At 42.3% G+C, this 22,856-nt stretch overlaps 1 protein-coding gene and 1 non-coding gene across 4 annotated transcripts in view; one reads left to right on the top strand and one right to left on the bottom strand.

Annotated features, from left to right (window-relative positions):
- Positions 1-814: 814 nt before the first annotated feature.
- Positions 815-22,856, bottom strand: part of MYOM1 (myomesin 1) — a 158,654-nt gene continuing 136,612 nt past the window's right edge. For 2 of the 3 annotated variants that reach the window (XM_037982472.2, XM_037982473.2), the window contains 12 exons: positions 19,805-19,949; positions 18,692-18,751; positions 18,333-18,400; positions 15,250-15,363; positions 14,305-14,392; positions 13,380-13,418; positions 13,180-13,285; positions 10,277-10,440; positions 6,944-6,980; positions 6,680-6,702; positions 5,787-5,842; positions 815-1,561 (listed from right to left, as the gene is read on the bottom strand). In XM_037982472.2, the coding sequence (XP_037838400.2) occupies positions 1,268-1,561; positions 5,787-5,842; positions 6,680-6,702; positions 6,944-6,980; positions 10,277-10,440; positions 13,180-13,285; positions 13,380-13,418; positions 14,305-14,392; positions 15,250-15,363; positions 18,333-18,400; positions 18,692-18,751; positions 19,805-19,949 (1,194 nt within the window). In that variant the 3' untranslated portion in view covers positions 815-1,267. Of the gene's footprint in view, positions 1,562-5,786; positions 5,843-6,679; positions 6,703-6,943; positions 6,981-10,276; positions 10,441-13,179; positions 13,286-13,379; positions 13,419-14,304; positions 14,393-15,249; positions 15,364-18,332; positions 18,401-18,691; positions 18,752-19,804; positions 19,950-22,856 lie in introns of those variants that run through there. The other variant, XM_037982474.2, reaches the window with a different exon arrangement.
- LOC119618666 (U7 small nuclear RNA) lies at positions 22,773-22,835 on the top strand. Its single transcript, XR_005235036.1, has one exon. It is a non-coding gene; the product is annotated as a U7 small nuclear RNA (small nuclear RNA).

A 22,856-nucleotide genomic window follows, 5' to 3' on the forward strand; every position in this document is an offset into this window, starting at 1 on the left:
TGAGATGGTCTTATTCTGTCGCCCAGGCTGGAGAGCAGCGGTGCCATCATGGCTCACTGCAGCCTTGACCTCCCAGGCTCAAATGATCCTCCCACCTCAGCTTCCCAAGTAGCTGCGACTATAGGTGGGCACCACCACACCCAGCTGATTTTTAAAATTTGTTGTGGAGGGGGGTCTCGCTATGTTGCCCAGGCTGGTCTTGAACTCCTGGACTCAAGCAATCCTCCTGCCTCAGCCTTCCAAAGTGCTGGGATTATAGGTGTGAGCTACTGCAGCCAACAGAAAAAACTTCACCTTGACAATTTTCCTAGAATGGTGTGTGTTGTGTGTGTGTGTGTGTGTGTGTGTGTGGTGCTGGGGTCAGGGAGGACAAAACTTTCTAAAACAGCTGCTGCTGGGATGCTCTCAGCAAACCCCTCAGGGAGTGGCAAGTTCCACAGCTGGCAGTTCTCTGCGCTTAGAATGAAGGCTTCTTTTGTACCTTTTATTCTTAGCTGTGGGCCCTTAGTCTCCAATTCTGGCACGAGGCACCTCACACCATCTTATCACATGTAATTGGCACACTACGTTCAGTTGTCTTGTGTATCTTATTAATGGAATGGGCTTGTGTGGTGAGCCACCGGATGTGCCGGCGCAGTGTAATTTCACACCCCGAACCTCGTTGAGCTCAGACGACTTATCTGATCATGTTGCAAGGTACTGCTTCCACCAAAAGGAATTTCAGTCAGAAGATGTGGCACAAGAAGCATTGAGAAAGAAGCACCAACAACACCCAACCTAGTAGCAAAACAGCAGGAATTTGAGAAACAGTGTTGGAGAAGAGGACAGATGTGAAAACTGTTTATTCATACTGAGGAGGTTCCCAGCCATAAGGCGCCCGTTGAAAAGCACAGCACTTCTGTGACAACACACGAGACACGGCTGTGGCTTCACAGCTGCAGCTAATCCCAACTCACCCCACAACACATTCGTCTGCCCTCTGACCATCACTCAATGTCCCTCCAACTGTATTCAAGTCTTCTCCTTAAAACTCTTTCCTAATCTTCATGCTATGAATGGTATTTTCTTAACACATAATTTTGTAGATAAAGAAAAACAATTAAAGTGTCACTAGTTGGTGCTTTTTTATATGAATGAAAGATCTGACATTATTTCCCCCTCAAGCCAGAAAAGAAGAGGGAGGAGAAAGCACGAAGACGTCTCATCCTTAACCCAAACCATTCACACCCAAGTCGCACAGGCCGCCTGGCTCTCCTCGCACCTCCGGTCACTTGGCCTTCTTGCCGCCTTTCTGGGCCTCCAAGGCAGCCATCCTCGCCTCCTCCTCTGGGATGAACACGCTGACAGTGAAGTCGCTGGTCTCCGAGCCATACTTGTTCTTCACAACCAGCCCGTATTTGCCCGAGTCAGCGGTGCTCACGCCGTTGATGGTGAAGTACGCGGTCTTCCCGGCCTCGAACTTGAGGTTGCAGTGGTCATCTGAGGCCAGGGCCTTTTCATTCTTCAACCACGAGACCTCCGGAGGCGGGTCTCCCCACACATTGCAAGTGAGATTAAGGGCCTGCAAGACAGGTTTTATGGGAGAGAAGAAGACAAATTAGATATAATAGACACGATGTCAACAATCTTGCCGGCTACTGGCTTGGCATGACCAAAGGGAGGATAAGTAAAAACCTCCTGGACCAGGGTTTAAAGTAGTTATGTGTGTGCACCCATGTGAGTTACAGTTTGAAATAACGTCTGAGGGGATCTCCTCAAGGCGTTTTTATGCTCCTCAAGGCCTTTATATGCTTTCTGGCTTCTGGAATGCTTATTATCAAAAACACACAAAAGAGTTTATGTCTATTCCCCATTTTCACTTTCTCCTTCATAAACATATAGATGCCTTTTGCTCTATTGTGGCATTTTGGGTTCTGTCTCAGTAGAGGAATCTCATTGCTGTAATTGCCACCTACTCCCTTTTGCATTTCATTTGTGTCAAAGAGCCGGGCAGCAGAATCACGGCAGCTGCTTCAGATAATGTTACCAATTTTCAAATTCCACCACCATTATTTTACTTCTCTCCTCAAACCCCACTTAATCTGTCGCAGTTGCAGTGGTTCCCTACCGAAATGTATTCCTAAAGAAAATATTCTCATCTGTGCCGAAACCTTATTCTAAAAGATCGATATTCTCAATATATATGTAGATACAAGGTCTACAGTTTTACTTTACCTTACTATTTTTAATTGAAAAAAAATTTAGATAATTGTAAATTCACATGCAGTTGTAAGAAAGAATAAAGAGATCCATAAGAAATAATAAAGAGATCAGGTGTGCTGTCTACCAAGCTTCCCCACTGGTAACATTTTGCAAAACTGTAGTACAATGTCATAACCAGTATATTGACATTGAGGCAATCCACTGACCTTATTTAGATGTCTCTAATTTTACTGGTGCTTATTTGTGTTTGCATGTGTTTCATTCTATTCAATTTACAGAATATTTTCATCACCACAAGAACCCCTTGTGTTGTCCTTTTATAACTACACCCAGCTCTCTCCTCCAACTTCCAACCTCTGTTCCTAATCTCTGGCAACCACTCATCTGTTTTCCATTTCTAATATTTTGTCAGGTCAAAGATATTATATAAATAGAATCACGCACTCTATAACCTTTCAGAAAAATCTTTGTAACTCAGCACAATTACTTGCAGATTCATCCAAGGTGCTGCATGGATCGAGAGTTTATCCCTTGTTATTGCTGAATAGAATGTCATAGTATGTTTATGCCCGTAAGGGTCATCTGAGCGTTTTCCAGTTTTGAACTATGATGAACTAAGTCGCTATGAACATTTGTGTATAGGTTTTTATGTGAGCATAAGTTGTCATTTCTGTGGGATAAATGCCCAGGGATACAATTGCTGGAATGTATGATAAATGCATGTTTCATTTTTTTCTTAATTTTTTAAATTAAAAAAGTAGAGAATAGAGATGGAGTCTCATTATGTTGACCAGGCTGGTCTTGAACTCCTGGTCTCAAGCAATCTTCACATCGCGGTCCCCCAAAGTGCTGGGATTACAGGCATGACCCACCACACCCAGCTCATGTTTTCTTTCTTTTTTTTTTTTTTCGAGAAATAGCTAAACTGTTTTTCTGAGTGGCTATACAATTTTGGGTTACATTCCCACCGGAATATACAAGTGATTCAGTTTCTCCACAGCCTCCCAACCATTTGTTGTTGTATACCAGCCCACCCAGCTTCTATTCTTTTTTACAGCAATTCTGATAGGTGTGGTGTGTTATTTCATTGTGGTTTTAATGTTCACTTGCCTGGTGGCTAATGATGTTGAATTTACTTCACATTTTAAAATTCCATTCTTGTATTTTTATCTTACTAAAATCCAGACATGATAAGGAAAGAACTAGGGCTCACAATGTATAGAGAAAACACCCATCTACCTGTCTTTCTAAAGAGTCTTACATGATTATCTGTTACCCCTTTTGTAGGTGTATCATTTACAATTGGATAGATTAAGAAATCTGTTTTTACCCCATCACTAATTAATATTTCTTACTGAATTACCCTGCAAATACGTTTCAGTCAAAAAAAGAGGAGTCCAATTATTATCCTTAAACTTAATGAGCAGATTAGGTATATGCTTTTGGAAACTGCGATTGCCTGTAGTTAAAGCTTTTAACAAAGTCAAACAAAAAGTCCCAAACACTCCCTGACAGTCTAGTGGTTAGAAAAAAAATGCAAAAAACCAAAAAACGAAACTCCCAAACACCTTAGGCGTCATGGAAAACTCTTATCCACACTTCAGATTTGAGTTCTGCATTACAAAGTACTGTCATATACATTCTCTTTCTTAATTCTCAGTATGACCTAGAGCGTTGTATATTTTTAACCTGATTAGGTGAGGAAAATGGAAAAGAGAGTTGAAGAACAAAAGAAGCCCTGCAGTGGGTGAGCTTAAAATTAACCGTGATCCTATTTTCCACTCGTGAGGAAGCACCATTGAATGAAACCTACCTCTTGCTAAAGCATTTCCACATGCCTTGCTTCGTTACCCGAATTCCAGTCACCCACTGTATGTCTTCACTGCCCTTTGAAGTGGAAAATTTGTTCTACTACAAATATCTCTACCCCTAAGACTGGTATGTTAAACTGGTTGTAATTTATTTTCCATTTATTTTTTGAAGGCAGCATCTTACTGTGTGGTCCAGGCTGAAGGGAAGTGGCATGTCATGACTCACTGCAGCTTTGACCTCCTGGGTTTCTTGAGAGAAACAGACAGGTGTGCACCACCATCCCCAGCTGACTTTTAAAAATTTTTTTGTAGAGACGGGGTCTCATTATGTTGCCCAGGCTAGTTTGAACTCCTGGGCATAAGCAATCCTCCTGCCTTGGCCTCCCAAAGTGCTGGTTTACAGTCATTAGCCACTGTGCCCAGGGGCTGTAAACTTTTTAATGAAACGTAAAGATAAAAAAAGTGAATCCAGGTTAGAAATTGTGTTGATTCGCTCAGACTGTGTAGAGTTAAATGAAAGTAAGGAAGGCCTCATTTGGCATCTTTATCTTACAGGGGCTCTTCGGAAAATGCACAGTACTTGTTGGGGACAAGTTGCAGTGATTTACCTGATGCCAAATTTACAATGTTGTGAACTCTTGGAGAGATCATTATAGAGACTGGTTACATCAGTTTAAAACCAAATGGAGAGAAACCAGAGGGGCATGTTCTATTTTTGTGTGTGTGTATGTGACAGGGTCTCTGTCACTCAGGCTGGAGTGATCTTGGCTCACTGCAACCTCCGCCTCTTGGGCTCAAGCGGTCCTCCCACTCAGACTCCCGACTAGCTGGGACTACAGGTGTGCATCACTACACTTGGCTAATTTTTGTATTTTTTGTAGAGATGGGGTTTCACCATGTTGCGCAGGTTGGTCTCAAACTCCTGGGCTCAAGTGATCTGTGCCCCTTGGCCTCCCAAAGTGCTGAGATTACAGGCGTGAGCCACTGCACCTGGCCTAGGGGCACATGTTTTCAGGATCCCCTGGAGTTCTGTCACAGGGGAAAAAAATTAATAAAAAAAAGAAGGAAAGAAGCCCGCTTTCCACAGAACTAGAGCCTATAGAAATTTCCATATTCCACTGTGTTAGAGGTAATTTCTTTCTTCAATTGTATTTGTCATAGAGTTAACACAGAACATTTTCAGTTTCTCATAATTTTAAAGGGTGACTTTTGAAAGATACTAAGTAGTCTACATATGTCTATTAGAGACAAACTTTTATCCTGATGCTTGACCTATAAAACATTAAGATGATTGGAAAACCGACTGCTTTTTTTGAGATGGAGTCTCACTCTGTTGCCTGGGCTGGAGTGCCGTGGCATGATCTTGGCTCACTGTAACCTCCACCTCCCAGGTTCAAGCAACTCTTCTGCCTCAGCCTACCAAATCGCTGGGATTACAGGCACCTGTCAACACACCAGGCTAGTTTTTGTATTTTTAATAGAGACAGGGTTTCACCACGTTGGCCAGGCTGGTCTCAAACTCCTGACCTCAGGTGATCCACCTGCCTCGGCCTCCCAAAGTGTTGGGATTACAGGCGTGAGCGACTGTGCCTGTCCAGAAAATCAACTGATTTTTAACCTTGTGTTTGGTTACTTTGGTTAAGTATAAGCAGCTATGGAATAAGATGAGGGTGGTGGGCTGTTAAGCGTATCTTAAAAGAAGGAACCAAGGTTGGGGTGCTGGAACCTGTTTCTAGTGCAGAAGGAACAGGCACAGGCAGGCTCCATGCTTACCTTCCCCTCCTGGATGGTGACCACATCTGGGAGACCTCCCAACACCCGGGCACGATCTGTAAGCATAGGCATTTTGAGTTAATCACTGCCGTGGCAAGGCCAGCGGCCATACTCACAAAACCACCCAGGAAGCTACAGTTCCAATTCAGTTTCCTTCTCCTGATTCTTCTATACAGTTTTCAATATGCAAAAGAAGAAAATGATCCAGGGATTCAGGATTTTTCTTTTCTTTTTTTTTTTTTTTTTTTTGAGACGGAGTCTCGCTCTGTCACCTAGGCTGGAGTGCAATGCCACGATCTCAGCTCGCTGCAACCTCCACCCACTGGGTTCAAGAGATTCTCCTGCCTCAGCCTCCTGAGTAGGTGGGATTATAGGCACCTGCCACCGTGCCCAGCTGATTTTTGTATTTTTAGTAGAGACGGGGTTTCACCATCTTGGCCAGGCTGGTCTTGAACTCCTGACCTCAGGTGATCCACCCACCTCGGCCTCCCAAAGCGCTAGGATTACAGGTGTGAGCCACTGCGCCTGGCCCTTACAATGTTTCTTGATGTTTCTTTTCTCCAATACATATACACTTTTATGAGACACTGTATCTGCAAGTGACTGACAACCTATTGTATGATTTGCAGCCAAGAGGTTTCTCAGGATGTCTGGGTTGTAGCTCAAGTCAAGGGTAGGGTGACATTCTTTACAATGTAACCTGAGACCTTCTTTTCATAGCTATTCTTACTCAAAAGACTAAAATGAAAACATATGTAGAACACCTAAGATTTAAAAAAGAAACAACAACAACAAAAAAACACTTCCACTCTCCTCCATCTGTAGTCATAATAGCAAAACAAAATTATCTTTTGACTCTATCCCAGGAGTACTTGTGAAAATGGTTTACTCACTTTTCTCGGCAATGGCAGCTTGTCTGTGGTTGAGAGAAACAAACAAAGAAGAATTTAGTGTTAGTATTACTTCAAAGTAGCTAAACTTGATGACATTTTCATCGCCTCAGAAACATTTTGCTGTTCAATATAACGGTGGGAAGTGCTACTTCTACTGTATTTTCTGAAATAAAAGGCTCTTTCTAACACTCAGAGGGGTAAGTAATGCAAGCTTCCAGGGAAATTAGTGCATGCAAGTGGCATTGGTTAGGACAAGGGACTTACTTCAACCTCTGGAATTCAGCATAGGCCTCGTCGTATGCTTTAAATGAAAAAAGAAGAGTTAGAATTTTCTCACCCAGAATTGACAACACACAAGGGTATTAAAATTCACAACTGGAGATCATTGTGATCGGTCCAGACATGACTAAACTGACTTTGATTAAGACTGTGCTTATGTGTTCACTCCACAGCTTAATGTACTTAACAAGGTCAGGAAATACTTTCTAGGCACAAAATACTAAATAGTAGATTTTAGAAGCTTTCAACTCAGCCAGAGGGTTTCAGCCCCTCAAATGGAAAGGCAGAGATTAACTCCAACGAAGAAAAATATGGGAATAAATGTCTGTTTCTTTTCTTTTTTTGAGACGGAGTCTCGCTGTGCCCAGGCTGGAGTGCAATGGTGCAATCTCGGCTCACTGCAACCTCCACCTCCCAGGTATAAGCGATTCTCCTGCCTCAGCCTCCCAAGTAGCTGGGACTAATCAAGTAGCATGCACCACCACACCCAGTTAATTTTTGTGTTTTTAATAGAGATGGCATTTCACCATGTTGGGCAGGCTGGTCTCAAACTCCTGACCTTAAGTGATCTGCCCGCCTCGGCCTCCCAAAGTGCTGGGATTACAGGCATGAGCCACTGCGCCCGGCCATAAAAGTCTGTTTCAAAGAAAAGCTGGCTGTTGAGTAAACATCCTGAGTGTCAAACAAAAACAAAAACAAAAACTTTCTCTTATTAAATTATCCCAGACATCAGAGCCTCCTAGATAGGCAGTTAACTCTGTTTCTGTTATGGTGTCTGGTCTATTTGGGCAACAAAGCACAATGAATTACTGTGATCACAGAGGGCTGGTGCTTGCCTGAAGCAATGTTTCTTATGCCATGATGGAGAGGGGATGAAAGGCAAGTGGGACAAGAAAATGAGATCTATATAATTCTCAAATAACTGTTTTCTGTGCCTGCAGAGTAAGCCACTTTGATTAAAGATTCAGGCAAAATGGCAGCTTCTCTGGGACTACAGGCACCCGCCACTATGCCCAGCTAAGTTTTGTATTTTTAGTAGAGATGGGGTTTCAACACGTTGGTCAGGATGGTCTCGATCTCCTGACCTCGTGATCCACCCGCCTTGGCCTCCCAAAGTGCTGGGATTACAGGCGTGAACCACCGCACCCGGCCTTGTTTTTCCAAGAGACAGGGTCTTGCCATTGCCCAGGCTGGAGTGCAGTAATCATAGCTTGAGGTAGCCTCAAACTCCTGGGCTCACGTGATCCTCTCGAGTAACTGGAACTATAGGTGTGTGCCACCACACCTAGTTATTTTTAATTTTTTTAAATTTTGTAGAGACAGGATCTCGCTATGTTGTCCAGGCTGGTCTTGAACTCCTGGGCTCAATCCATCCTCCTGCCTCAGCCTCTCAAAATGTTGGGATGACAGGTGTAAGCCACCATGTCTGGCAGGTAGCTTCATTCTGAAATCCCTCTCACCTCGTCTTTAATCTCCTCAGTGGTCTAGGAATCATAATATTTTAAGTCTAGAGAGTGCTTAGATAATACTAGTTTATTCCCTCATTTTACAGATGGGAAAAATAAGTATAAAGCTAGGCTTAAAGTTGCTGGTCCTGAGTTTCTCTCATCTGTAAAATGAGGGGTAGACTGGTTAGGCGGACCCAGGCTGAAGTCAGTGCTTCCCCTTGTCCCCACACCACTCTGAGACAGAGGTGGGAATGGCCGAGCCAATCTGTGCTTGGTAGCAGTGGCAATGCTGTTAGGACAATCTACAGACTTTTCCTTAAAAAGGATTTCAGAGTGGGGTAGTTAAATAAGCTTTGGTGGACCAGAGAGTAAAAATAAAATTTTAAAAATTTAAAATTTTTCCACCCCCTTACTGCCTCCCTTTTTCGGTTGTGTTTCACACTGTCAGATGGAGTGTGGAAGAAATCCCCCGTCGCCATGCGCTGGTGATGCAGGCCAAGTGTGTCCTAGAAAGCTGGCGTCCCTCTGGGGCAGCTGCTCCCATTACTGCAGGTCCTGCAGCGAGTCTTTCTAGTCACCGTGAGTGGGTGCAGTGAAGACAAGGGGATTCAGCACCAAAAACACTGAAAGCAGGGCTGGAGGGCTACGCTCTAAATGACGAATCTGCTCTCTGAGGTTGAAAGAACCTGAGTTACTGAATATTGAGGTTGCATTTATTTATTTATTTATTTTTATTTTTTATTTTTTGACAGAGTCTTGCTCTGTAGCCCAGGCTGGAGCACAGTGGCGCAATCTCGAATCACTGCAACCTCTGTCACTTGGGCTCAAATGATTCTCCTACCTCAGCCTCCCGAGTAGCTGGGGTTACAGGCATGTGCCACCACAGCCAGCTAATTTTTGTATTTTTAGTAGAGACGGGTTTCACCATGTTGGTCAGGCTGGTCTCAAACTCCTGACCTCAGGTGATCCACCCACCTCAACCTCCCAAAGTGCTAGGATTACAGGCGTGAGCCACCGTGCCCACCTGAGATTGTATTTTAAAATGAAGGAGTAGAGGAAAAGTCAGTCCACAGTTGTCTTTATTAACTTTAATACAGTATAGACTATTTTATTTTATTTATTTATTTTTTTTTAGAGACAGAATCTTGCTCTGTTGCCCAGGATGGAATGTATCAGTGTGATCTTGGCTCACAGCAGCCTCAACCTCCTGGACCCAAGTGATCATCCTAGCTCAGCCTCCCGAGTAGTAGGGATTATAGGTATATGCCACCACACCACCACACCTGGCTAATTTCTTAAAATTTTGTTTTTGAAGAGCTGGGGTCTCACTGTATTGCCCAGACTGGTCTTAAATTCCTGGCCTCAAGTGATCCTCCCACCTTGGCCTCCCAGAGTGCTAGGATTAAAGGCCACCATACCAGCAGACGATTTTACTTTTGTAAGAAAGAATAGGATGAAGAGTATAGTTCTGGGAAAGGGAGAAATGGCCCAGTATTTTTTAACTTTTTACTTATAACTGAGCATTTTTTATTATTTATTTATTTTTATATTTTATAGAAACGGGGTTTCGCTATGTTGCTCCAGGCTGGGTGGTCTTGATCTCCTGGGCTCATCTGATTCGCCTGCTTCCCAAGTAGCTGGGACTACAGGTGCCACTTTGCCCAGCTACCTTTTTTTTTTTTTTTTAAGAGATGAGGTTTTACTATGCTGCCCAGGTTTGTCTTGAACTCCTGACTTCAAGCCATCCTCCTGCCTTGGCCTTTCAAGGTGTTGGGATTACAGGCATGAGCCACCATGCCCAGCTCCCTTCATTCCTTTCAAAAGGCTCATTCATCCAGAGTAAATTTGAATCTGCAAAATATCTGTTTACCTTGTCCAGAAAGATCCACTGTCTTCTGATGTCCAGTTTTGCCATCAAAGAGCTCCATGACGTACTTCCCTTTGTCATTCGGGGTGGGCTCATTGATTTGTAGCCAGATCTGCTCTCCAGTGACCCCGGTCTTAACTCTGTCTGAGTACCTAATGGCGGTCCCACTGTGAAAATCGAAGAAAACTTCCTTAGCGTTTGCTTCCATCCAGGGCTGATCTTTACTTTGTCTCTTATTGAAGCTCTTGCCATAAAGTTTTATAGGCTTGCAAAAAGCGAGAGATCTGCATATGTTATTCTTCTGCTTCAGAAAAATTATGGGCCATGACACACAGAACTGGGATTCCAAGGCCCAAGTTCTGACAGTCAGAATAGTTATTTATTAATAACTCCTCATAGCAGTCTGAGGCCCAGGGCAAATCACAATACTAATACTTCTCAGTGGTATTATTATCTTCTTTTTAGTTTGGATTTATTTGTAGGACTAGGGTAATCTATAAAGCTAAAAGGCCAAACTACATATTATTTTACTGCATATTTCATCTAGATAATCTATGGCTGTAAATCAGATTTTACAAGCTAGTCCAAAAATAACACTTATGGAGGCTCAAGTGGTTGACTAGACCAAATAATTAAGATGCTTATGCTTTGCTGGTCTAATAGCAATTTCCTCAAAACATCCTTTCAGTGTTCTCATTTTTGAACAAGTAATTCTTTTAGAGAAGATATAAAGCTTTTTGATTGATGATTCAATGAATTTTACTTCTCTCACACTTCAGACTGATATATTAGAATGTCCTAGATGTCACAGAGGAATTTCCTGGAATTTGATCTATTTTAGCTTATAATTACTTTCCTACAATGTATTCTGAAAGAAACAGAACAAAGGAGTAAGCCCCAACATTCTACACTGGAATTTTACCAATTCTCATTTTTATGACTCAGTTAATAATAAATCATAATACTAGCGAAAACACTGTTTTACATAACAGTAAAGTCATCTTAAAGAAAACACAAATGGCTGCTTTTGTGGCACTTGGCTCTGGCTAACTGTTCAATCCAGCCCAGTGGGCCCCAACCTTTTTGTCACCAGGGACCAGTTTCGTGGAAGACAATTTTTCCACAGACCAGGTAGCGGGAGGGTTTCGGGATGACTCAAGCACATAACATTGATCATCAGATTCTCACACGGAGCGTACAACCTAGATCCCTCACATGCGCGGTCCACGTAGGGTTCGTGCTCCTGTGAGAATCTAATGCTGCAGCTGATCTGACAGGAGGCGGAGCTCAGGTGGTCATGCTCGCTCCCTCGCCCACCACTCACCGCCTGTTACACAGCCCAGTTCCTAGTAGGCCACGGACTGGTACCCGTCCATGGCCTGGGGTTTGGGGACCTCTAGTCTAGACTTCACGCAGCTGGAATCCAGTGGCAGGTGGTGCCATGATGAACCAGGCTGCCTAGGCTCAGCCTTGACCCACTTCATAGCTGTGTGACCTTAGGCAGGTCACCTCCCCGAGCCCTAGCTTCCTCATCCCTCAAGTGAGGAGCACCTCCCACGCAGAGTGGTGAATGTGAAATGAATTCACATATGTAAAGGGCTTTCAGCAGCGCCCCCCATACTGTCAATGCCCCTGAGGGTACAGTGAGGAAACTTACTATCTGTACCCTCCTGGGGATGCCACAGGACCTTCTTCTCAGTGGGACTCCTAGGAACATTTGCAGTTTGGAACATTTGCATCCTGAGGTTGGACTGAAGGTGGCTACACTCCATCAGATTATCTATGCCAGGCCTCGGTTCTCTTTCAGCTCAGGATATTTCAAGGAAGCACGGAGGTTAAGAACACTGTCAAGAGTGTAAACGGGAGGCCTGGTTTGATTTGGAAACTGATTTCAGCTCTTGGAATCCCAGAAGCGAACTTGAATAGAGTCCCTGTATAACTGCACGGAGGTTCAAACCCACCTTCCCCAAAGTCACCTTGAGCTCTCCAAAGCCTTCTGAGGGTGGACCAGAAACACGCTAATGTCTCACTCTGCCAGGCGCTATAACATCAACAATAATCATCTTGGGCACTCATTGGATTAGGCTTCTTTGGTGGATGCCCACTCATTCATACCGTGGGAAATTAGGTGCCTCCTGGTGCACACTGCTTCATCTCTGTTCCAGACCACAGCATGTGTTAACCGTGTGGATAGAGAGAAGGGTAAGAATGTAGCTCCAGATGCCTGGCACAGCAGAGGGAGCCCAAGCACGACTGTCTGGAGGTGGAGGCTGCGTTATAGAGGTGTCCGTGAATTACGGTACTTCTTCAATCACAAATGAAGACGTACTGTAACTATTACCGGCCTCAGCACCTACATGTTGAGGGAACGAGCTAACCTCCCAGTAAGAGAATGCCCTGATGGTTCTGTCCTGTGCTCACCAATGTCAGACTTGAGAATCAAGAAGACTCCTTACTTGAGAAGAACATAAAAATGTTTTCCCTATCCTCCTCTCTTCCACTGGAGAAATAATTTCTTCTTCTTTCTTTCTTTCTTTCTCTCTCTCTCTCTTTTTTTTTTTTTTTTTTTTGAGAAAGTGTCTCATTCTGTCACCCAGGCTGGAGTGCAGTGGTACAATCTCGGCTCACTGCAACATCCGCCTCCTGGGTTCAAGCAATTCTCATGCCTCAGCCTCCCCAGTAACTGGGATTACAGGTGTCTGCCACCGCACCCAGCTCTTTTTTTTTTTTTTTTTGTATTTTTAGTATAGACAGGGTTTCACCATGTTGGCCAGGCTGGTCTCGAACTCCTGACCTCAAATGATCCACCCGCCTTGGCCTCCCAAAGTGCTGGGATTACAGGTGTGAGCCACCGCACCTGGCAGGGAAAGAATTTCTACACAGCAAGTAAGTTCCCATTTACTTACTTGTGGGACCAGTTAACTTTCAAATCCTCCACGTAGTAAGTTACAAAAGAGTACAGTCGGATGCCCTCGGCTGTGCTCTGGATTTTCAGGTCTGTAGCAGACAAAGCTGAAAGAAGAAAATAGCATATTTCAAGCATCTGCATGCCCCTCCTTGCAGGAGGATCATAAAGCATTGTTGTGGTGTGAAATGTTTAACTTACCTATTTTTTTGCATACTTCTGTCATCAGTTCCTTAAAGGCTGTGGAGAGAGATTCAGAGCCACGACTTTAGCGTAAAAATTCTCAAGGTAAGGTTAAATCTCAAATTCTTAGTTCTCAAAACTTCCCTTTCTGGATGAAAGGAAATGGAAACAAGGTGAATTTCTGGACCCACTGATAATGAGTATTCTTTGAGGAAATTGTTCAGTTTTATCAGGTTTTAAAGGATCCCTGCTTATTTTGATTTTTTTCCCCTTGAATTCTTTGTAACAATCGCCATATTTACATTCTAGAGAAAGGGCCACAAGAGATTTCTAGGAAGGTTCTTGACTTTGGGATTCTCTTTCTTCTCAATTCCCAGGAAGCCTTAGTTTACATGAGAGGACATTTTCTTATCCGTGTCATCGATTCTTACTGAATTAACCATGTAGGTCTCCTGGCCTTCGTCAGCCTGATAATGCCCAGGTAGATTTTCATCATCATGATATATTTGTCCTTAGCAGTCTCAGAAAAATGGAAGTTGCTTTCTTGCTCTGCTAAAAACTGCAAGGCTTCACATTTCATATGTAAATCTTGCTCGCTACCTTTGGAGTGGACTATTTTTTGTCATGCTTCGGACAGAAGTTTTTGAGCCTGGAACATTTTTATAGAGTTGAAACAAAAATGATTTAAATTGAAAACAGACCCCTTGTGGACTCTGGACTATAAATTCTCTAAGGATCAAAAATACACTTCTGATTTCGAAGACGACTAGAAGTGAGGTATTTTTGAATAAAATAGTTCACTCCGCTGGAATTTCACTTAAGCCAAAATCTGTGGACAAAAAAAAGTCAGCATGATTTCAATCGTCAGCTCGGTCTCAGTCATCATTCTGGGAAGCTGTATGCAGAAACACACAAGACAGACGCCAGCGGCTGGTGGACTGACCTTCATCCACAAGCTTCAGTCTGCTCTTATCTTTTCCTCGGTCATCTTTCAGGATAACTTCATAAATCCCAGCATCTTTCTTGGAAAACTAAGGGGGAATAGATATACCACATTGCACCTTTCATAGCCACAGAGCATGGTCTCTGTATTTTTTTTCTTCTGCTGCTTCTTTTTTTTTTTTTTTCGAGACAAGGGTCTCACTCTGTCAGCCAGACTGGAGTGCAGAAGTATCATTATAGCTCACTGTATCCTTGAACTCCTGGCCTCAAGCCTTGGCCTACCAAAAGCCCTGGGATTACAGGTGTGAGCGACTGCACCTGACCTGGTATCTGCATTTTTAAAGGCCCTTGATTTACAGAACTGCGATCAAAACACTCTTTGAATAAGCATCTAACTGTGTGAGTGGTGAACCGCTTACAGATGCAGACATGCACCTCTCCATAATCTGACCAGTGAGCTAGCAGTCCTGACTTTTTACCTTCTGAGGCTCTAACTGATACGAGGCTTAAAGTCCTTACCTTTTACTCTACCTTCATTTATTAAAAACAGTGATCACTAGCTTTATAGTGATATATTTAAATGCCGTGCTTTTTTAAACAAGAAGTAGATAAAAATCTATCGTTAAATGAATACCATGTCTGATGTCTCTGCACTTTTAGGACCAGGAGGCTTAAGTACAAATGAAGAAGGATCCACTTCACTGCCCATATATGGATAAAAGCAACTCAGAAAAGCGAGTTGTGGCATTCAGCTAATATTGGTTTGCTGTCTACCAAATCCACACACGTCACAAGGCTAGAGAAGCTTTTGTGTTCCTACAGCAGTTGGAAGTAAGCTAATATAAATCCCCTGGTCATGAAAGGAATACAGAATCTAGTCACTGTTTTGGGATAAGACAGAGGGTAGAGAGCTAATATATTACATTTTGCATTTATAATCGCCTACCTCTGTTATAAGCAGGGTACATATACCATCCTTAAAGTCGTGCTTTTCATCCACTGATATCTCCCTCTCATCTTTGTACCACACAATATGAGTCTCCTTCTTAATATTTGCCACCTAGGAGCAAAACCATAATTACTTTTTTTAAAATAAGGAAATGTACTCTTGTGAAGTTAAATAGTTCTTAATGCAGCAAGATATAAAAGAAAAAGCACTGAACGTGGAGTGAGAAGACATAGATTTCTAAAGGAATCAATGGAAAGCTATTTTAATTGAGAAAAGAGTTTAGAATCAAGTGGACACCAATAGAATAAACCTAAATCAATAGCATCTCTATTTCCAGCAGTGAAAATTTGACTTTAAAATCATGTGGTAGGAAAGAAAAGGGAGAATAGATACATTTATACTGATATACATACTTAAACGAAAATAGAAATCTCAAAACCAAAGGAAAACAAATCCCATCAGATTAAAATACAGGCTGTGTTAGAAGAACAAATGACTTTATTAAAGGAATGGAATGAGTAAGCCCCAATCTATATCAAAAAATTTAGTAAAAGATAAATGAAGCATTGCAAATATATGTGGAAGGGAGGCATGGATTAATAAATTAATTACTTAGCAATTTTGAGGAGACTCACTTAGATACACTAATCTCCTCATCATGTCATCTATTTCAAATGGACTAAACAACTGCATGTGGTTAAAGGGATCTTGAGCTTTATCTACAATGCTTAATTTTTTTTTTCCAAAGGAGAATATACTCATGTATTTCTAGACGTCCTACAAATCAAGAAAACTATCTCAAAGACCCCACTGAATAATGTGTGAAAGGTACATACCATTCCCCAAAGAGAAAATACAACTATAAAACCAACAGACAAAGAAAATGTTGTCTCATTATACATGAGAATATACAGTTTTAAAATATGAAACAATTTCAGCTAATAAATAAACATAGGAACCACCCTGGTAACTGCAGTGAAACCACTACACACAATCATTCTTTATGACCCTGCAAACTGGTTCCTGAATTGTAGAAAGTGTGTTGCCAGCTGCCATTGCTTACGATAAAAATGGCCTTGACTGGAAAGCTGCGTCTGAACCTGGAGGACTAGAAATGCACTCTGCAGCTTTGCGCTTTGCTGAGTACATTGCTCTTGAAATGTGGACATAACCCTTGTGTGGATCCCGGAAGTTCTGCTTAGATAGTTGTTACAAGAGATACTAGGTCCTTAGGGCATGAAGGTTTTTAGGTGTGTTTTTTTTTTTTTTTTTTTGTTTGTTTGTTGTGGCCCCTTCTTGCACCTGCCCAAAGTGGATCTTGTCTCCTTGCATCTGAGTTTTCTGTTGTCTGGGATGGCAAAGGTCATAGCTCCACATGTGGACTCCTAGGGAGAGAAAGGTCCCAGTGTGCAAGCTAGGGTTCCGCCTGTGTTCGGTTTTTTTTTTGTTTTTTTTTTTGAGACAGAGTCTCACTCCATCACCCAGGCTGGAGTGCAGTGGCGTCATCTTAGCTCACTGCAACCTCAGCCTCCCAGGTTCAAGCAATTCACCTGCCTCAGCCTCCCAAGTAGCTGGGACTACAGGTGTCTGCCACCATGACTGGCTAATTTTTGTATTTTTAGTAGAGACGTGGTTTCACCATGTTGGCCAGGCTGGTCTCGAACTCGTGACCTCAAGTGATCTGCCTGCTTTGGGCTCCCAAAGTGCTGGGATTACAGGCGTGAGCCACCGCGCCCAGCCCCTCTGTTTTTTTGAGTAGACTAGCGCCAAGCAAGACCCACCATTCTCTTGTGAGTCTGAATGATTAGCTGAGCATACTCCAGGAACTGTATGCCACATGTGAGGGGCCAAATTTACAGGAATTCCACAATAATGGAACAAAGAGCTATGGGGAGACGGAGGGAGCGGGAGACCTTCTAGAGATGACTGTGCTGGGCCTGGAAAGGATTTTGTCAGAGAAGCTGAAAGAAGGTCATTCCAGGCATTGGAAAGACAGCGTAAGCACGAACTGTGTGAATATTCACAACCCATTTCCAGGCTGCCCTTGGTTGCTCAGAATCTGGGAATGGGGCTGACTCTCCTGAGGAAGGCCATCACAGGACACCAGAGCTCCTCTGCAGAGGGCCACAGCAAGCGCAGGTGAGGGATGTGTGGGCTTTTGAAAAGGGATGGTTTATAGGGAGGGGCCATGTGGATGAGGAAGTGAGTTGGGGCAGCTGGGATAAGACAGAAGCTGAGGGCTTCCGCTGCTGCCTGAGAAAGTTTTTCAAGCAGCGTTGCCATTTCCTGTGAGGCTAAAACCTAGAATTGATTTTCCTTATATGTATTTCTGATAGACTGCTGTTTCTTTGAGTTTATCAGATCTAGTAGACACTGTTGGGTTCTGGGTTTTATCATGACAATCGTGAAATCCACACCAAATGCCACACCTACGCTACCACTTGTCCTTGTCAACCAGCAGGACCTTCACGCTCCTGCTCCAACCTCAGCCACCATTCTGATAACTCACTCAGCTACACACCACAAGCTAAAGTACAAACTCGTTTAGAATGCTATATAGAATTTTTTTTCCTGAATATTTTCGAAGTCCTAATAAGACAATTGGTTGTGAGCTGCCAACTCTTCTCCACATCTCTCCCTCAAGCCAGCATAGGGGCTCGGAGTCAGTGGCACAGCTGGGGAACACCCAGGGGTATTGTTGCGCCAGCCTCACAATGTACTTTGCAAGGTCCACGAAACACTGCAGCTAGAGTGACTCTGGAATAGGTCTATGACTTAGAACACAGATTTGGCTTAAGACAAAAACAATGTGAGAGTCTTTGGAGATGACTAATTAGATAAAGGTCTAGGGTCTTACTAACTAGGTCATTAGTAGTGACTAGGAATGATCACCTTGCCTTCTCATATTTTATGTCGTTTTATTTTAAATCTTTCTTATCAACAGATGAATACAGTAACATTCAACAGTAAATATGTGTCCTCCTTATCATTTTGGCTCAGATGGAAGAGATGAAAAATTGATCTTCCTCTTCTCTACATTCTATTTCCGTTGAATCAAATATCAAAAATTTATCTCTTACCTTGCATTTCAATAGTACATTACATTCACCAGTCACTTCCCAGCTCAAATACTCAGCAAAGTGAGGACCTATAAAATTTTAATGACATTAGCAATTACTCTATTAATCACAAATGCAAAATCAAAGCTCACACTTAAGTCCTAAGGTGATTTACGTCTGAAGTCAAATTTTTAAAATTCTAGATTTAGCTTTTAAAGATTTTAATGTCTACATATTTAACTGTACATATTTTCAATTATTTTAATTTATTAGGCATTATTAACATAATAATATTCATTTTAATTTGTTATGGAAATAACCTTAGAATATTTTCTACAAAAAAATTAAAATTTTTCTCTTTATCCACTGCCTATTTTTACCTTGTTTCCTGATCCATTCTTGCCGCTGGAATTCAGCTTCTTTCTGGAGCTTTTTGAAAACTACAAATTGAAAAACAAGGAAGTGTGAAATTGAGTTGGGTGGTATAAATGCATATGTCAGCTACCACCCCTAAGTGATTTATATTCATTACTGTAACACTCATACATTGTGACAACCCTGCTCATTTTTTATCTTTATAGATGAAGAAATAGGCTTAGGAAGGTTGAATAAATTGTACAAGGTCATAAAGCTAGGAAACAGTGAAATGATATTGGATGTTGCAAACACAGAGCTCTGGCCAGCCTTTCCATTGCCTTTGTAACTGCCACATTTTAAATCTGGGTGGCAGGAAGGGAGCAGCTGATTTACTACAATCTAGTTACAATGGATGATTAGTAGATTCACAATGCACTACTTTTGCATATTTTTATTCTCAATTTTAGTAATTTTTAGTAAGTACACATGGCAAAACAGCATCATGGTTTGTTTCTGAGACACATACCGTCTTTGTTGTATTGCAATCTCCCTCACTGGAGAATTTGAGCAATCAACATTTGTTTATATATGAAAGTATTTAAATGCAGTCTTGCCTGTGGGCTAGGGATAAATTTGGTGTTCTTTTAAATTAACTTTCATTTCTATGAAATAAAATACCATGTAAGGTATTAACTGAAAACTGTATTTTTTTTTTTTTTTTTTTTTTTGAGACAGAGTCTCACTCTGTCGCCTAGGCTGGAGTACAGCGGTGCGATCTTGGCTCACTGCAACCTCTGCCTCCTGGGTTCAAATGATTCTCATGCCTCAGCCTCCCAAGTAACTGGGACCACAGATGCATGCCACCACACCTGGCTAATTTTTGTATTTTTAGTAGAGGCGGGGTTTTACCATGTTGGCCAGGCTGGTCTTGAACTCCTGACCTCAGGTGATCCGCCCACCTGGGTCTCCCAAAGTGCTGGGATTATAGGCATAAGCTACCGCGCCCAGCTGAAAATTGTATTTTGAACATTAGAATTCAATTAAGAAACAATTCAAATGACAACTTTTGTGCCATGAGGTATTTGGATTGAAGGGAGTAGCAAAGCCTGCTGGTTAATGTTCCACGGAATTCTTACCATCTCCAATGAGAACAACAGTAGAATGGTTAGTTGCTTTTCCGTCTTGAAGCTGGAAAGTGTACGTTCCCTCATCCTCATCCTGTAGTTTCTCCATGAACATTTCAATGATGCCAGTGTTTCGGTCAATATGCATTTTATATTTCTTCAGTGTGAAAAGAAAATGACAGAGAAATCACTGAGACAGATATTTTACTTGGATGACAATAAGCTTGATGAAATAAAAATAAACCCCAAAGAATAATAATTTTAGGCTAGGTGCAGTGGTTCATGCCTGTAATCCCAGTACTTTGGGAGGCTGAGGTGAGGATTGCTTGAGGCCAGAAGTTTCAGAATAGCCTGGGCAACAAAGCGAGACCTTGTCCATATAAAAATAGAAAAATAGCTGGGGCACAGTGGCTCACACCTGTAATCCCAGCACTTTGGGAGGCTGAGGCGGGCAGATCACCTGAGGTCAGTAGTTTGAGACCAGCCTGATCAATATGATGAAACCCCATCTCCACTAAAAACACAAAAATTAGCCTGGTGTGGTGGGGTGCACCTGTAATCCCAGTTACTTGGGAGGCTGAGACAGGAGAATTGCTCGAACCGGGGAGGCGGAGGTTGCAGTGAGTCGAGATTGCACCACTGAACTCCAGCCTGGGCAATAAGAGCAAAACTCCGTTTAAAAAAAAAAAAAAAAAAAAATGGAAAAATTAGCCGGGCATGCTGGTGTGCAACTTTAATCCCAGGTACTCAGGAGGCTGAGATGGGAGGATCTCTTGAACCCAGGAGGTCGAGGCTACAGTGAGCCATGATTGTGCCACTGCCCTCTAGCCTGAGCAACAGAAGGAGACCATGTCTAAAAAAAAATTAAACATTAAAAATTAGAGTAATAATTTAAATAAAATTTCTTCATAACTGAACAAGTTCTTCATATTCTTATACCCAGGAAAAGGGAAATATTATGTGGAGTTTTTGATCTAGACCAGAATAGATTACTAAAAAGTCTGAAATTTAGTTTCTTAAATCTAAATAAAGTTTTGTTACCCCAAGTCACAAAATGTCAAAAAGTTGTCTTTAGACTCTCACATTACCTTCCAGATTACATTTTATTTATTTATTTATTTATTTATTTATTTATCTATCTATCTATCTATCTATCTAGAGATGGATTCTTGTTCTGCCACCCAGGCTGGAGTGCAGTGGTGCAATCTTGGCTCACTGCAACCTCTGCCTCCCAGGTTCAAGTGATTCTGCTGCCTCAGCCTCCTGAGTAGCTGGGATTACAGGTGTGTGCCACCATACCCAGTTAATTTTTGTATTTTTAGTAGAAACGGAGTTTTACCATGATGGCCAGGCTGGTCTTGAAGTGCTGACCTCAAGTGATCTACCCACCTCAGCCTCCCAAAGTGCTGGGATTACAGGCATAAGCCACTGCTCCTGGCCTACATTATTTTTAATGAGTAGAATAAAACTATAGGCAGCAGAGGCAGGTATCTTGCTCATTTATCACTATCTCCTTGGCATCTTGCACATGCATGGTATATAGTAGTCAATTAATAAATATCTGCTGAATTAATACTTGAAAAAAATGCTTCTAAATCTATTTACTCTCTCTTTTTTTCTCTTGTTAGAGACAGAGTCTCTGTTGCCCAGGCTGGAGTGCAGTGGTTCAATCATAGTTCACTGCAGCCTCAAACTCCTGGACTCAAGCCTCAGGCCTCAGGCTCTTGAGGCTAGGACTACAGGCACACACCACCATGCCTCACCAATTTTTAAAAAGTTTTTGTAGAGATGATGCTTCGCTATGTTGCCCAAGCTGGTCTCAAACTCTGAGCCTCAAGCAATTCCCCTGCCTCGGCCTCCCAAAATGCTGGGATTACAGGTGTGAGCCACCATGCCTGGCCCTATTTGCTCTTAATGAATGGATATAGCCCTATTAGACTATACTTATTTTATCATATTGTTTAGACAAATTTTTTTCCCCAGAATGTAAAGATAAGTTTTAGTCACTGGGCATGCAAGCACAAATTCCATGATAGATTTGAATTTGTTAACTTTTGCTATATATACACTATCACAGAATGAAGGCTCAGGCCTGGGATGAACTCTGTGATGCAATTCATGCTCCCAAGCCTCCCCTGCAGGAAGTCAGTCTCCAACTGAGATCACATTTTTGCTGAGCATCCCCCTATCCTATCCTGCTCCCCAACAATAAATCATTTGAATGAGAAACAACTTCAGACTCTCTTTCTAAGAAACTTGACTTAAGAGAGCAGGTGCATACTCTCAAGGCAACACATGTGCATGCTTGAACACATGAAGGGGAGTACATCTATATGCACGTATGCATGAATGTTCACTCAATGACTGTGGGGTGATGGGTGAGGCCAACAACACTTTTCCTTCCTCTCCCCTGGCCAGGTGGTGATTACAGCAGTTGAGGGAACATTTTGAAAGTGGAGAGGAGATGGGTCGCAGTGGACACAGGAGTCAGGAGTGACTTGTTCTGCCCCACAGCAAGTCACTCTAGGCACTGGGAAGGACTACGCTGCATACTCTCCTAATATTCATGGTACCCGTTTCCCTCTCACTAACAAGTCCTCAAATGTTTTAAAAATACATCTCAGTGAAAAGGGAAAGGGTTGCTAACAACAGTCACAAACCACACCTCCTCTGCCCTTTCAGTTTCCCATTTACACCCATGATAGCACAGGTGATGGTCAGAGCCCCTGAACCCCCAGTTCTTCAGTACTACTGGGCACTGGCCTGATCTTGACTTGACTGATGTCTGTGGAGAAGACAAATAAAGCTTAGATGTTGTAGCTCTATAAAAATGATGCTTACGTTAAAAGGAAAGGAAAGAGTATTTTATATATATATATATGTAACTACCTATGTAAATATGACACAGACATACACACAGAGAAGCATAGAAAAATGTCTAAAAAAGTATATACCACTATGTACATCAAAAAGCCATTAGAAGTGTTACAGCTCTTTTAGAATCTGTCTAGCAGGCTTTCCGGTTTTTGCTGGAAAGACCCCCAGCACTGCCACCAAATTAAGA

This window comes from Chlorocebus sabaeus, chromosome 18 (assembly GCF_047675955.1).
Source record: "Chlorocebus sabaeus isolate Y175 chromosome 18, mChlSab1.0.hap1, whole genome shotgun sequence".
Taxonomy (NCBI): Eukaryota; Metazoa; Chordata; class Mammalia; order Primates; family Cercopithecidae; genus Chlorocebus; species Chlorocebus sabaeus.